This window comes from Pollachius pollachius (genome assembly GCF_949987615.1).
Source record: "Pollachius pollachius genome assembly, chromosome: 14".
In the NCBI taxonomy this organism is placed as follows: Eukaryota; Metazoa; Chordata; class Actinopteri; order Gadiformes; family Gadidae; genus Pollachius; species Pollachius pollachius.
In genome coordinates, this window is record NC_136947.1 from 694527 (window position 1) to 711529 (window position 17003).

General features: G+C 45.9%; 1 protein-coding gene across 7 annotated transcripts in view; it reads right to left on the reverse strand.

Annotated features, from left to right (window-relative positions):
- The window catches only part of rnf31 (ring finger protein 31), a 31903-nt gene extending 16586 nt beyond the window's left edge, over positions 1-15317 (reverse strand). For 3 of the 7 annotated variants that reach the window (XR_013812384.1, XR_013812385.1, XM_079750757.1), the window contains exons 1-13: positions 15060-15317; positions 14425-14512; positions 13470-13676; positions 13073-13219; positions 12158-12313; positions 11434-11490; positions 8378-8660; positions 7345-7513; positions 6776-6909; positions 6057-6229; positions 3250-3483; positions 2099-2311; positions 897-1076 (exon numbers count right to left, since the gene is read on the reverse strand). Coding sequence is in view for 5 of the 7 variants with exons in the window: in XM_079750757.1 (XP_079606883.1) it covers positions 897-1076; positions 2099-2311; positions 3250-3483; positions 6057-6229; positions 6776-6909; positions 7345-7513; positions 8378-8660; positions 11434-11490; positions 12158-12313; positions 13073-13219; positions 13470-13676; positions 14425-14454 (1983 nt within the window). In the remaining 2 variants the exon portion in view is untranslated. The remainder of the gene's footprint in view (positions 1-896; positions 1077-2098; positions 2312-3249; positions 3484-6056; positions 6230-6775; positions 6910-7344; positions 7514-8377; positions 8661-11433; positions 11491-12157; positions 12314-13072; positions 13220-13469; positions 13677-14424; positions 14513-15059) is intronic. The other 4 variants (XM_079750758.1, XM_079750760.1, XM_079750759.1 and 1 more) reach the window with 4 other exon arrangements.
- Positions 15318-17003: the final 1686 nt, after the last annotated feature.

Consider the following 17003-nt stretch of genomic DNA (forward strand, 5'->3'; position numbering starts at 1 on the left):
AGTTTTGGAGCACAAAAACCGCATATAGACGCTTTCTTCAGTTGGCTGTTTTTAGCCGATTCTATCAAAACCCTATAACCTTGGAACGATGGGGGCACTGGTTATGGTAAAAACGAAATCGCTATTTTAAACCAGTAGATTGAACCGAAGTAGATTGGCGAACACAGAGTGTGCGTGATGCTGACGGATGTCACAATCTGTGTTCGTCAATCTACCTATCGAGTCTTAAAAACAAAATGGCGTCGACGGGTGATCTACTGATGGTATTGTGTGTATAAAATTTCCTTTTTAATAAACAATCTGTACACTTACAAAGTTCTCAATGCCTTGTTTTATATGTTAAGACCCTTATTATATAACCAAAGAAGTGTCGGGCTACTTTTAGCCTTTTAACTGGTTTAAAATAGCGATTTAGTTTTTACCATAATCAGTGCCTCCATCGTTCCAAGTTTATAGCGTTTTGATAGAATCGGCTATAAACAGCCAACTGAAGAAAGCGTCTATGTGCGGTTTTTGTGCTCCAAAACGAACGTTTCAACTCGTTATCATACAAAACATATCCCAAATCCATTTTACACCGGAATTACCCTTTAAGGCTTAGTTATGGTTGGACGCAACGCAATGACCACGCAGTCGCTTCGACGCAGTCGTGAACCTGTTCTGGTTCTGCGTCGGGTTTTAGTGAGCGGACCAATCACAGCCCTCACTGCTGCGTCGCCTCGACGGAAGGTTACCAATTCTGGAAGGCGCACGCCAGGCCCTTGCGGTGAACGCAAGGAGGGTCCGCAAGGATGTGAGGGGTCCGTAACCCCCTTTGTGTTGCGTTGACGTCCAGCCATAACTGAGCCTTTGACGAGTCCCGACGGTCACGGTGCCAAGCCCGCCCGCCGCCCTACCTTGAGGCTGCGGTCTCGGAGGGCCTGCCGGGCGGCCCGCTCAGTGTCGCCCCCTGCTGTCAGCCAGGCCTGCTTGGCCTCCGCCCGGGAAAGCTGCAGGGTCACCCCCCCATCGGCGGGGCCGGAGTCCGGCCCGCCGCCGCCGTCGTCGTCCACCGGCGGATCACACAGCCCGTTCTGCTAGAGGAGAGACGGTTCATGGATATACACGTACCCCTTCCAAATCCAAAAGAACAACATGACAATCCAACTGAATACACTTTAATGCAAATAAAGCTGTGATATGACGCCCAGTAACCCGACTGACAACTCGAAATATGCACATATATTAGGACTGGGTTAAAAGTCGATATTTTGTCTATATGGTGATGGAAGACTACATTTCTATCGTAATATGAGACTATTATTCGTCTTCGTCTTTGGAGACACTAACATCTTGATATGGCATAAGTGTTGTTGTGTTTCCTGGTTTCAGAGGCATTAGTGAATATAGCAGACGGTTCCAGCTGTTGTACCCACTTAGTCATTGTATCCACAATACTGATGACTATTTATCAAAAACCTCCTTGGATAAACATTTTTTAGAAAACACCCATCCCTCCAACATTGTCGCAATATTGATAATATCGATCAATATTGAGGTATTTGGTCTTTTTTATAGAATTGATTTGATCCACAGTGCCCGACCCTAACATATATAATATAATATATATAATAGGGCTGGGTATTGCCAGGTACCTCACAATTCAATTCAATTCGATTCTTTAGGTCTTGATTCGATATCGATTTGATTCGATATTGATCCGATTGCTTCGATATCGATTCAATAATATGTGCAGATGACAAAAATACCTAAATATTATTTAGAATTAACCATTTCAAAATGAATTAACCATTTCATTGTGCTTTAACTAGCAACAAGGGAATACACCATTGTATAGTATTGTTCCTGAGCTAAACTTGGAGCATAAAAGTAATAATCATAACATGGACAAATGTAAAAGGGCATGTACATTTAGGCATACTCGCTTCTAGATTACAATGACTGAGTATGCTTCTTTTAATTTTTTCCAAAAAATTCTGAATCGAGAACAAATAAATTGCAGTGCATTGATGAATCGATATTTTTACCCAGCCCTAATATATATATATATATATATATATATATATATATATTCCAACATCTCTGTTGAGTGACTTACAGCGAGCTCCGTGGTGGGCTGGGTGCTGGAGGCGGAGCTTCCTGGGGGGGCGGAGCTACCCGGGGGGGCGGAGGAGGCCACCAGCTCACAGATGTGGTCCAGCAGCAGGGGGAGCTCGTCCCTCAGCCACTCACAGGGCAGGACGCTGGTGTCGCCGGCCACCCGCATGCCGGTGTACACCTCCTCGGGGCTCAGGTCCCGCTTCTCCCCGTCCTGAACACACCACAGGTACAGGTGGGTTAAGACCCACAGGTACAGGTGGGTTAGGACCCACAGGTACAGGTGGGTTAGGACCCACAGGTACAGGTGGGTTAGGACCCACAGGTACAGGTGGGTTAGGACCAACAGGTACAGGTGGGTTAGGACCAACAGAGGTGTGTTTTAATCCCCGTCGATACATAAATATACTACTGAACAGTCCAAGAAAAATTACTTTTATAGGTTTACAGAGCAGCTCATGATGGCATCACAACCAAAGCGTGGTCCTGTTTCCAGTATTCAAGTCTAGCGCAATATCCTGTTTATACAGGAACACTTAACACAATTAAACCATCTTCAACATAAATTGGGAAAGAGCAGTTAAAGAGCACACTGTGGTTCAACATGAACCCCCGCACCTCTCCTCTGACAAACAAGCAGAGTCAAACAAATGACACGCACAATTTTTCTTTGCGAAGGAGTCCGGCCGGTTCATTTCGGAAACAACCGAAAGCTCCTGCGACCAGATACCAAGACGCCTCTCACCCAAATGCTGGCCTCTTCACCCTGCTGCGGTGTGGCAGACGCCCGCTGCCTTAAAGCTCGCACTGACAGGAGGAGGAGCTTCTCTCCGCAGGCAGTTGACTGCTCAACCGCGGTGGACTATAACTGGCACTTTTGCAATCCTGCACAATTTTCTAGGCACTTTTATATTCATATTTATACACCATTTATTTATGACCGTTTTTAATAGCACCACCTCATTAAGGGAGGTCTGTTTATAAATGACTATTATTGATTATTTACCCCAGGTTTCAGTAATTTGCACAAATGACAGAGTGATAACCCCTTTGTTAATTTCACTGTATGTAAAATGATATTTTTTACAAACATGTGACCAATAAAAAAACCTTGAACTCTGAACTTTGTACCGATGCATTGTGGGAACTCACCCTGATCAGCCCGATCAGCCGGAGCCCCTCCTCCTGCAGCAGACGCTGCCGGCGCTGCTCCGGGTCCTCGGGGGGCGGGTTCTTGGGTTTGACGGGCAGGGCCGGGACGCGCCGCACGGGCGACGGGGGGCGGAGCTTCACGGGCATGGGCGCCGGCTCTGGGCGGGCCAGGTCGCACATCTCGCACACGGTGGAGGGCGAGTAGTTGAGGTAGGTGCAGAACTGGCACACCCACTGGGAGAGGAGAGGCAACACTGAGAACTGGCACACCCACTGGGAGAGGAGGGGCAACACTGAGAACTGGCACACCCACTGGGAGAGGAGGAGCAACACTGAGAACTGGCACACCCACTGGGAGAGGAGGGGCAACACTGAGAACTGGCACACCCACTGGGAGAGGAGGAGCAACACTGAGAACTGGCACACCCACTGGGAGAGGAGGGGCAACACTGAGAACTGGCACACCCACTGGGAGAGGAGGGACAACACTGAGAACTGGCACACCCACTGGGAGAGGAGGGGCAACACTGAGAACTGGCACACCCACTGGGAGAGGAGGGGCAACACTGAGAACTGGCACACCCACTGGGAGAGGAGGGACAACACTGAGAACTGGCAAACCCACTGGGAGAGGAGGAGCAACACTGAGAACTGGCACACCCACTGGGAGAGGAGGGGCAACACTGAGAACTGGCACACCCACTGGGAGAGACGGGACAACACTGAGAACTGGCACACCCACTGGGAGAGGAGGGACAACACTGAGAACTGGCACACCCACTGGGAGAGGAGGGGCAACACTGAGAACTGGCACACCCACTGGGAGAGGAGGGACAACACTGAGAACTGGCACACCCACTGGGAGAGGAGGGGCAACACTGAGAACTGGCACACCCACTGGGAGAGGAGGGACAACACTGAGAACTGGCACACCCACTGGGAGAGGAGGGACAACACTGAGAACTGGCACACCCACTGGGAGAGGAGGGGCAACACTGAGAACTGGCACACCCACTGGGAGAGGAGGGGCAACACTGAGAACTGGCACACCCACTGGGAGAGGAGGGGCAACACTGAGAACTGGCACACCCACTGGGAGAGGAGGGGCAACACTGAGAACTGGCACACCCACTGGGAGAGGAGGGGCAACACTGAGAACTGGCACACCCACTGGGAGAGGAGGGGCAACACTGAGAACTGGCACACCCACTGGGAGAGGAGGGACAACACTGAGAACTGGCACACCCACTGGGAGAGGAGGGACAACACTGAGAACTGGCACACCCACTGGGAGAGACGGGCGGAGACGGGAGGGGAGAGAAGAGACAAGCCCCCCACAGTGCCGCTGGCCTGTGCACCCACTAGGCAATCTCAACTGGGCCTGAGCACGGTTGCATGGGCTAAACGTCATCCAGCTCAGGTTGCGTATCCGTGCGTGTGCACGTGTCGGCTCATTAGTATCTGTGCCGTGGCCTGAGCACACCTCTCCGAAGCGTACTGAGGCCACGGTACTGAACTGTACTTGAGTACGGATGGCGTGCCATCACTAGCCAAACGATCTAGACTTTAGGGGGCAAACGCACTCGGGCACGGAACAGATGGCTTAGTGTGAGTGCGCCCTAAGATACCCCGAGTGTTTTGGTTTATAATCCCGGGTTGAGGGGTTCGGAGACGGAGCTATTGTGGTGGTTTTTACAGTGATGCAATGATTTACAGAAATGCCAACTGTCAAGGACTAGCTTAGAAAAAATAAGTGTCACAGAGTTGCAATGAGCCGTAACCATGGGAATAGCACCTCCCCCCCGCCTTGCTGGGGCTCTCAGCCAAAAAACGTGTGTCGTGTTCAAATTTAAGCCGAAACATGGAGTTCACTTTTCACACTTTCTGTAAGACAAAAGGTTGCCGTAACAATGAGCCCCGTTGGAGCAGTTAGCGCACAAATTGAATTGTTCTCAAACACGTATCTACCTTAAACGAAGGCATTGAGGAAAATGTAGCAGGAAATACAGCCAGACAGGAAGTCCATGAGAAATATGAAGACTGACATAAAACCAAATTGGAGCAACAACAAAACAAGCCGAGGGTGAAAAACCGGCAACACTTTTATAAACAGCTGTCTCCAGTCATACTCAAGGACATGTAGGGGTGGGGGAAGATATAGACGCGCATGAGAGACTGGCTATCCTTATCGTCTGTGAGTCTGAATCGATTCACAACAAGGTGTATCTAAAAGGATTATACATAAAACAGTTTCCCATCGGCCTTATGTTGCTTTTGTGTGTTTACTTTTTTTGCAGTCAAATTATTACAACTTCTACGTAAATAAAAACATATTCGTATACACACTCTAGTCTGCTTGCATGCCATCATTTGCAAACGATGATCTTTTACCGAATCACAAATTTTTTAATCGTGAATCGTTTTGAGTCATGAATTGATTTTGAAATCAAACTGGGACCCTAAGAATACAAAACACCGAAAGCTTCCCACCCCGCTACCTTCCTTTGATATACGTATAAGACGAAATATAGTGGGACAGTCTAATTGAACGTCAGTTTCTGTAATTTGTGTCATAACTTGTATTTTATTTTTTTTTATTATTATTTCATTTATTTTTTATCAGCATTGTTCTAATACAATTTGTGATTATGTCGATTTTATGTGTTCTATTTTTCTGCATTTAAAAGCCAATAAAAATATTTGAATTATTATTATTATACGTATAAGACCCCAACAGAGGTCCTGACCGGAACGGGGGGGTACTGACCCGGTTGTCGGGGTACTGACCCGGTTGTCGGGGTACTGACCTGGTTGTCGGGGTCCCCTGGCATGCCCAGGACGGGGGCAGGGGGTCTAGGTGGGGTGACCGAGGGGTGCGTTGGGGTGACGGGTGGTCTGGTGGCGAGACGGGGCCGCTCGCAAACCTCACACAGGATGCTGCTGGCCGCGTTCACCATGGTGCAGCTCTTACACTGCCACTCTATGGAGGGGGGGGGCACACATAACGACATACACACACATTAGGGCTGCTTGATTATGGACTACATCATAGTCACGTTTATTTTGGTCAACATAGAAATCACGATTATTCAAACGATTATTTTTTAAGTTTAAAAACATGATGCATTGATTCAGCATTTCTCTCCAAAAAAACACTTTGTAACTTAGAACTTTCCCCTTAAAAAAATAACACAAAATGCCCGAATAGAAATTGTTCAAATCAAATAATGTACAAATATGTATCCAGTTGCTCAAAGAAATAAAACTAAAAATCGTTCCAACTCTATCTCCAAGTTTGGAGATCGTTTGACCAAAATATCGAAATCCCGTTCAAAATTGTATTAATTGCACAACCCTTACACAAAACACATAGAAACCAGGATGAACTGGCATGTCTAAAACAATTCAGCGCACAAATACACAAAAAACAATGACCCCGAACTAAGGAGCTTTCATCCCTCTGTCTTAATGAGTTGGACGTTGGTACATTAGCATTAATGCATTAAGTGAAGACCGGGGTTCAGACCTGCGGTAGTGCTGGGCTGAGACTCCTCGGCTGCATTACTCGACGAGGCCAGCCGGGGGCGCTCACATGTCTCACACAACACATCGCGGATGGAGTTGACTTTGGTGCAGTGGTGGCAGTGCCAGGTGGAGGAGCTGATTGGACCAGGAAGATGGACGAGGTGTATGCAGTGTCAATTGTGCACAAACAATTTTAAGGGAATACATTCATTTGTATGAGCTGTACTCAGACAACGCTTGCCATTGTGCCATCTTAAAATGACAAATCCTATTTTATTTGGCCCCTGAAAAACTGTGATTGTGTGCCATTTCAATACATAGGATTTTAAGATTAGGATACAATTCAACATCATCTTCTCTTTTTTTTCACAATAAGTCATGACTCAACATTTCCAATTAAAGTCCCAAAAATCCCAGGATATAAAAAAAAGGCTAAATCTGAGTTGACAATTAAAATATGAAAGTGTGATCAGTAACAACGACAGAAGGATTCACGGCCTACCTGTCTCCAGGGCCTACCTGTCTCCAGGGCCTACCTGTCTCCAGGGCCTACCTGTCTCCAGGGCCTACCTGTTGTTCTTTCTGCTTTTAGACGATGACGACGACGTGACGGGGCTGCGCTGGTGGTTGGCTCTGTCTGGGTAGGAGTGGTACAGCCGGTCGCACTCCGTGCACAGCCACTGGGCGCACGCAGGGCAGTGGAACGCCACGGAGAATATCCCACAGATGGTGCAGTTCTCTGGAATGTTTGTTGGAAGGCATTGTGTTAAGTTTGGAGGGCACTAAAAACTGATAATAACTGACATTCACACAGAGAGAGAGAGACACAGAGAGACAGAGAGAGAGAGAGACAGAGAGACACAGAGAGAGAGAGAGACACAGACAGAGACAGAGACAGAGAGAGAGACAGAGAGACAGAGAGAGAGAGACACAGAGAGAGAGAGAGACACAGAGACAGAGACAGAGAGAGAGAGAGAGGGAGACACAGAGAGAGAGAGAGAGGGAGACACAGAGAGAGAGAGAGACACACAGAGAGAGAGAGAGAGAGAGAGAGAGAGACACAGAGAGACACAGAGAGAGAGAGAGACAGAGAGAGAGAGAGACACAGAGAGAGAGAGAGACACAGAGACAGAGACAGAGAGAGAGAGAGACAGAGAGAGAGAGAGACACAGAGAGAGAGAGAGACACAGAGACAGAGAGAGAGAGAGAGGGAGAGAGAGCGAGACACAGAGAGAGAGAGAGAGGGAGAGAGAGCGAGACACAGAGAGAGCGAGACACAGAGACAGAGAGAGACACACACACAGAGAGAGAGAGAGAGAGAGAGAGAGAGAGAGAGAGAGAGAGAGAGAGAGAGAGAGAGAGAGAGAGAGAGAGAGAGAGAGAGAGAGAGAGAGAGAGAGAGAGAGAGAGAGAGAGAGAGAGAGAGAGAGAGAGAGACAGAGAGAGAGAGAGACAGACAGACAGACAGACGTAGAGCGAGACAGACAGACAGACAGACAGACAGAGATACTACTTGTGCTGCAGTTCAATATCAACATCATTCTATTAAGAAGCAGCCCAGCCTTGCGCCCGTCCGTGTGCTGTCCCCGTTGGGGGTCCCCACCTGGGGGGCGAGTGGAGGACAGGGAGGCGGGCCCCTGGTGGGTGGAGGACAGGGAGGAGGGCCCCTGGTGGGTGGAGGTGGAGGCGTTGGCGGTGGCGCTGCGTCCGGGCGTGAGGGGCTGGAAGGCGCGGGGGCTTTGCTGGGCCTGGGGGTCCTGCTGGTAGAGGGGGAACCCCAGGGACTTAGCCGCCCCGTCCCGGGGCCCCAGGGAGGAAGAGGAGGAGGACGAGGAGGAGGAGGAGGGGGAGGAGAAGACCACCGCGTCCGTGTTGAGGCCGACGTCCTGAACGGGGGGCAGAGAGGAGGACCATTTGAGGAAGATTACGCAATATACCGAAGCAACAACCTCCCCCCGTGACTCAACGATGTACCCCCTAACTCCACGATGTACCCCCTAACTCCACGATGTACCCCCTAACTCCACGATGTACCCCCTAACTCAACGATGTACACCCTAACTCCATGATGTACCCCCTAACTCAACGATGTACCCCCTAACTCAATGATGTACCCCCAGTACTGTACCCCCTAACTCAATGATGTACCCCCTAACTCAACGATGTACCCCCTAACTCAACGATGTACCCCCTAACTCCATGATGTACCCCCTAACTCAACGATGTACCCCCTAACTCAACGATGTACCCCCTAACTCAACGATGTACCCCCTAACTCAACGATGTACCCCCAGTACTGTACCCCTAACTCAATGATGTACCCCCTAACTCCACGATGTACCCCCTAACTCCACGATGTACCCCCTAACTCAACGATGTACCCCCTAACTCAAAGATGTACCCCCTAACTCAACGATGTACCCCCTAACTCAACGATGTACCCCCTAACTCAACGATGTACCCCCTAACTCAACGATGTACCCCCTAACTCAACGATGTACCCCCTAACTCAACGATGTACCCCCTAACTCAAAGATGTACCCTCTAACTCAACGATGTACCCCCTAACTCAATGATGTACCCCCTAACTCCACGATGTACCCCCTAACTTAACGATGTACCCTCTAACTCAATGATGTACCCCCTAACTCAATGATGTACCCCCTAACTCCACGATGTACCCCCTAACTTAACGATGTACCCTCTAACTCAACGATGTACCCCCTAACCCAACGATGTACCCCCTAACCCAACGATGTACCCCCTAACCCAACGATGTACCCCCTAACTACATAATGTACCCCCTAACTACATAATGTACCCCCTAACTACATAATGTACCCCCTAACTACATAATGTACCCACTGACTCAACGATGTACGCCCTAACTACATAATGTACCCCCTAACTACATAATGTACCCCCTAACTACATAATGTACCCCCTACCTACATAATGTACCCCCTACCTACATAATGTACCCCCTAATAGTAATGCGCGATATAAACGATATACGATATAAACGATAGAAAATGGCCTACGATAGAGATTTTAATTCTATCACTCTATCGCGATAATGCATGTTGATGACGCAAAATACAATGTTTAATTTTTGGTTTGGTGCGGTTACTTTTCACATTGCAATTTTCGCAACAGTGCCAGAATTCGTCAACAAACCTGCATGTGAGCAAAGAATGTTAAAACATTGGACAAAAAGGTCTGGGGCGTTGTAAAGCGTTAAAGAAAACAGGGGGGGGGGGGGGAAGCACCGGTGAAAGTAAACAATCATGGATATCCAGCGTGATATACATTGATCTGCGGACTGGTCCAACTCCTTCTCCCTCATCCTGATTCGGAATGTGTTAAATGCATCGGCATTTTTAAGTTATGTTTTCCAGCATACTTTTTACTTGCTTTTGTCGGACCGTCGGGTGGTGGCTCAACATGGAGCAAAGAGGAGACGGAATGTCTCCTGGATATCGGACCCAAATATCCAATAGATGTTCCGTCTCCTCTTTGCTCCATGTTGAGCAACGTCTCCGAGACCACCTCTCCGGCTGGGTCAACCTCCTTTTGATCGATAAAAAATATCACGTAATCGACAAAAATCTTAACAATCAATGGTCGATCATCAATTAATCATGCCCATCCCTAATTGTCAGTACAGTGTCTGTTCCTTATCTAGAAAGACACCCGTTTTTCCTGTTCTCTGCATCTTGGGTGGCATTTAAGAACCAAGGACTTAAACTAAGTGTAGTGCCTTTTAGAATGGTTTGCACTAAAGGAAAGAAACCCAATACTAATTTTATTTATCTGCAACATTATGTTGTATGATTACAGTGTTTCACAATAAATGTTCTCGAAATGACATACTATATTTCTCTTTTTTTTAAATACATTTAGCAGTTTGGCTTTCCTTAGGGTCTATATAACCTGTTCTGAAACGGTTATTTTATGATTTTATATCGTGATATATATCGTTATCGCAAGAGGCTGCAATGTATATCGCAATATGGATTTTAGGCTATATCGCCCACCTCTACCCCCTAACTACATAATGTACCCCCTAACTCAATGATGTACCCCCAACTACATAATGTACCCCCTACCTACATAATGTACCCCCTAACTACATAATGTACCCACTGACTACATAATGTACCCTCTAACTCCACAACATAAGCCCTAGCTCCATCAACATCCCCTAAGTTAAAATGGCTGCCTTAACTCAATGCTTTACCTTCTAGATCAACAACCTGTTGATAATGCACCGCCAAACTCAACAATATACCCGCTAACTAAATAATTGACCCCAACTCAACCATATGTATTGACAAAGGATAAACCTTTGAAACATCTAATTGATAAGAATTAGAAAATAAAAAATCTGTCACAATATTAGATTGTTTGCATCATTAATAATAACATCACATGACTTATGAAGAAAATGCAGAAAACAAGAGATTAAGAAATATATCCTAATAAATACCATTTATTATACCCTGTCAAATTTAAATTATATTTTAAAGTAGTTAATGATCCATGTAATGTAAATTCTAAAAAGTAATTAATAAACATAACGCTTTCATTCCTTCACACAATCTACCTAAAACAATGCCTGCAGGAGAACTCAGTAGGATCAGGTGGGTAGATTCCTACCTTGTGTCTCAGTGTAGGAATAATCCTCTCATAGAATTCAGGGTGCGGATGAACCTCCTAAAACAACATAAAACCAAGAAGCAGAGGTAGAATGCACGTGAGATCACCCATTAAATAGAGGCAAAACAATCATGTTTGTTATGGAATATTAAAACACAGTGGCCTTATTAAATAATCATATGAATAAATGATTGTACATTTGACTAATATACATCATCTACACCAGACTAAGATCCCAGACTAAAGGAACAATACAACATGATCAACCAGTGATCAAAGCAAATGTGGCTGTAGTACTGTTTACTTGATTATTAACACATCTGTGTTCTAATAAACAATGAATCGTTTAAATTACAAATGAATTACAAGTAACTCATTATTGGTATTGGTGCAGGTATTCAGAGTGCAGATTTCTTTTTTTCCAGTAAGTATATGCTACACGTGAACCTCCTAAGATGGCGTCATTTGATTGGTTCGCTACCTCAGGATATTGGGCAATACCCCATGATTGAGATCTCAAACTCAGGATAATGTTTTCATCGCGTGACGGTCGTCTCGTCACGCTCAGAAAAACAAATAAACCGCTTATAAAAACTAATAAATACAGGCAAAAAGTGTTATCTTGTTGATTTTGGAGTGTTCACATGTAGAATATACTACACGTGAACACTCCAAAATCCATGGAGGACGGACGGAATGACACACATCACTGAAGTGCACCGACCTTGATGAGCATGTCCAGCTCCATTCTCAGGCTCATCACCTCCAGGGTTACCCTGGCAACCTGCCCCACATCTGGCTCCACCACATCCTCGGGGAAGCTGAGGCCGTCCATCTGCTGGTGGGAGTAACCATAGAGACAGAGCACCGCTCGGCCACCCTGCGAGCAGGAACCAATAGGAGGAAGCCAGAGACGCGGGGTTGTAATTAAAGCAAAGTAAAGGAAATAAGGACCCGAGTTTCCTGTATTTCCCAAAGGCCCGGGTTAAATCATATGCTGCAAATTTTAAATTTAGCCATTGCATGGATATTAAATCTCAAACTATGAGTGCTCTGTAATGACACTTATTGCAATCTGCGTGCATATAAAGTCACGTGACCAGAAATAAATTCCTGATGGAAGTGAAAAGCTTTGGGGTAGGGTTGAGATTTAGAGGGGTATCTAAAACTTGGTTCTAGTACCATGTTGGCTTGAGGACACAATCCCACAGGGACATTAGCCAGGTGCTAATTGTAGATTGAAAAGTAATCTGTTTACTGTAGTCATCCCTTCTGCACAACAACTTTTTCAGTTTAGCCATCACATTTGCTGAAAATCCTTTTTTTTAATAACTTGGTCATCGGCTAAAGAATGAAAAATCTCATATGGACCAATAGTGATGGCTGCAATGGCTCATGAGTTTAACCAACAAAGTGTTTCTCTGATGGCTGGAAGAGTCTGCAGAGGAACACTGAAACATTGTTCCTCTGCAGAAAAGTGTAGAGAAGGAGGAACAACCACTGATTGTGCAACATTCCTCTGTGTGAAATTTGTTCAGATGTAAAAATACCTCCCTGCAGGGTATCACAACACATTCAGGAGTGTGGAAATGAACACCAGGCGGTGTGCCGTGTGACTCCCGCTGTGCCAAGCTGTTACCTGGATAGCGTCGACGGTCGCCCGGAACACCGGGTTGTTGTGCTTGACGGTCCTCCAGTACTTTGGCCGGTTGGGATTGGTAAGATTACAGCCGTACTTCTCCAGGATATTCAGCGCTGTGGAGAGCCTCTGGAGGGATGCCAGGGTCTGGCAGGGGTACAAGGGGGGGGGGGAGATAAAGGAAATAAACAGATGAGTGGGAAAAAACAAAGCAGGAAAAACAAATGGTAGTGTGGAAACAAATGGAGCGGTATTAGATGTTCAATTAATATAACAGACTGTAGATAGAAAATAGAAAATTGGGTGTCAATGTGAGATAACTTATTGTATTATAGCGCAGTGTTTCAGACACATAGAGCTCACACATTAAAGTGACACACGTCTCAACCTCTCCCACCTCCTTCCTGTTGCTGCCGAAGCTGTTCTCCATGACCATGGTCTCGGCGGAGACGAGGCAGTACTTGGAACAGGGGGGCAGGGGCAGGTGGGCCATGGCGTTGACGCCTGCACGGACCTCCACCACCGAACCCCCGGAGTACAGACACAGCTCGGCCTGCATGCGCACCCCGTGGAGCTGCTCCGACAGCGACGCCATCGGGTGCCCCTACGGCGGCCGGAGATTAACCAAATGTTACTTAAAGGTGCCACCTTATACCACCAGGTGTGAGTGTGATTAGCCGCTACAAGCGGTTTTGAAAATCAGCCTCTTCTGACATCACAAGTGGGCGTGTCCACCTAGACGTGCGATGGATAGATGAGCAACCTTTGTTACGGTCCACTGGGGAGGCTGGGAGACTGATCTATCCAGCACACATCTAGGTGGGCACGCCCACTTGTGATGTCAGGGATAGGGTTTGACATCACAAGTGGTCGATTTTCTTGTAACGGCTAATCCCACTCACACCTGGGGGTATAATTTGGCACCTTTAACATCACACCTGAGACGGAGGGACAGCTCATTCATGTATTCAGTTAATCGCCCCCCTCTTCCCTCATAAAGGTGACCTACTTTAAGATGTATAGGGCTTGTGCATCATGACGTCAAATAGAACTGACCACCTCCTTTTGAAGCATTGTGGTGGTAATTATGTTTTTGTCGTTGTTGTAATTATACCTGAATTGATTTGTCACTGCGGGGTGACAATGTTGTGTTTGAAACCGCCACAGTAATTCTCATGCAAGACGTTAGCGTAGGTTACAGTATATTTACATTTATTTAGGATTTCACAGTATGACAACTCACATGAGTTCTCCCTAAAAGGCGGAGTCTTTTCCACAACAAATCCCATGATGCATTCTGGTGCACAAGCCCTATTATTGACAGTGGTATGGCTAGGGGAAGGGAATAAGACCTTTTGTTTCACCACTGGGCTGTGGTCCATCGGTCACTGCAGATTAGTGGCGGCTGGCATCAATCTTTGGTTGAAGGATTAGTTGAAACTATAAACAGTTAATATGGAGTCAGGCAAAGGGTTAAAGGTCATCACCACCCAATGACACATTTTAATAGCATATGGTTCTTACACCACTTGTATAAGTGAAAAATAAATATGAACTAGGGCAGGATTAATGAGGCGATTTGTTAAGACAGCTGGGAGAGTAGTGCAAATAGCTAGTTTATCATAATTATCCCTATCATGACAATAAGAATATTTTTTATACTGTAAGCAAATACAGGTCAATAGACATAGTTCTCATGTAGTTCATGAAAGCATTGTAATGCTGCACAATGCTTAACAGGATTTCTGGACCTGCTTCAAAGCATGGTCATTCGAAACAGTATCAAGCATTACCAGGATACACGACATGGTATTTAAGGAAGATATTTGAAGCCACTTTAACTTGACTTTCACACAGCAAATGGTGTCATCATCACAAAGCTGATCAATGCTTGATTTTGGAAACGTCACATTTGTAGGGTTTTGGGATTAAACTAGGTATTGAGATAACTTAATGATTGTAACTGCTTATATTATGTTTGCGTTACCTTTTATGATCGGAGGTGACGAAAACGCAGAGAAATCACGAGTCGTAAATTCCTTTTCACTGGTGGCAAATGTCGATGGCTGTTCGGTTTCATTGCAGTTCACAGCATGTCATTTTACTTGGCAGTGTACCACAGCCTATACAGTCATAGTGGCAATGCCAACACATTTACCGTGAAAGTATACGGTCAAATAAGGATTGTTTAAGAAGAGGCGTGAAAATGAAATCAAACCGTAGCAAGCCAATGTTTTCATCGAAACTTGCCGTATTTCAATGCTGAACAGCAGTAAAGCGGTCGGGTGTCGTAAAGCGGTGGTCGCGGCACGTCGGAATACTGTAGTGCCATCTAGCAGTGGTTATAGTCTGTGGTTTGAAGATGCATGTTTGTTTGAAGAAACATGAATAAAGGTGAAGTGAAAAGCAAACGCTTATGCAAATATGACGGGGATCCAGCAAGGAGTTGTTGTTTCTTGACGAATATGTAAAATAACAATAAATGTTATCAAACATATGTGTGTTAATGTAATGTGCAGCAAAGCCAAGGGATGTCCCAAAACTACTCGCACGGTTTCGCACCTGAAAGTAATAAAGGATGGCTATTGGCGCCCAAGGTGATAAAGGGGCGACGCCAGACTCTGACGTGTTGCTCTAAGTTTGTGCACTTATCAACCACGAATCCACTACAAAACCTTATCACTAGTAAGTTTTGGAACGATTTTTCATTTTCATTATTGTCATGTCGCTCAGCAATCACAGCAGAGGGGCTACAGAACATCAGAAGTTGTAGTTGAAAATTGGGCAAATGCTGTAATCATGCGGTTTCTATTATGCTTCAGCCATTCATATCAAGGGGCCACGGCCACCTTTTATGAACCCCTCTCTATTTTAAAATCCACAGTCACATTTCTGTTATCCACTGCACCTTTCTATACAAAACACAAGTCCAACAATCATGTCTTAAAAACGACCATTTTAAGTGAATATTTTCCATTTTTATCAAGTAAAATTGATATAATAATAATCTATAAAGCAGATGTGTATACATGTTCTTCTCCATACAGACATGGATTTTCCTCCTCACTCTCTGGGTGCACTTCTCCCCCACCATCACCCCAATGTTGACCACTCAAGATCACGTTTCCGTGGTCAACCACCAAGCCAACCTTATTACTTGTTCCAATGGAATTTGAATCCATATAACCGGTATGGCCAGGCTTTATCGGGTAAGCAAACAGCAGTTCCCCCAAACTGCATCGAAGGTACCATTTTAAAACCGCAGTCGGCAGTTTTTTTTCTCACCCCTTTGTTCTGATTCAATTGGGTTTTGATTGGTTCTGATATTTATATATATTTGGTATTTGTTTGACTACTGGCCAATGCTATAGATCCGAATGCATGAAAACGTGAGACTCAATCCAAACACAATTCAATCAAAACGAAGTGGTTTGACCAGAAATTGCTGATTGCAGCTTTAAGGTCTATATTCGAAAGGATAAAGGCGATATAGGGATTTATAAATCGATTGAGCGCACTGAAGAATAACATGGGTCTTTTTAAATGGTGTGCTTCAACTTTTTGCAGCCGTTGTTGCATGAGCAACTGCTTTAAACAGGCTCTTCTAAAGCTGTTTTTCTACAAAACAGTTATTTAATGTTGTCCTAATTGAAGTGAATGTAACGAAACAAACAGGATGGCGTGGAAAAAACGTTAGAACCGTAGCGATCTTCAGTTGGATAGGCCACAGGCATGAGCTGTTCAGAGGTATGATTTGGTTTATGTGTTTGGTTCTGTCCAGCTCTGCCCTGCGTGCGTCCACACATCGCCCGGCACCCCAACATGTATCCTGGCAATGAGAGGCCCCGGGCCCTGCGCTGCCCTGCAGACTATAAACGGGGGTTTAACGCTCACAGCTCCTCGCCGGTTGCCCCAGATTTTCATGTAAGGA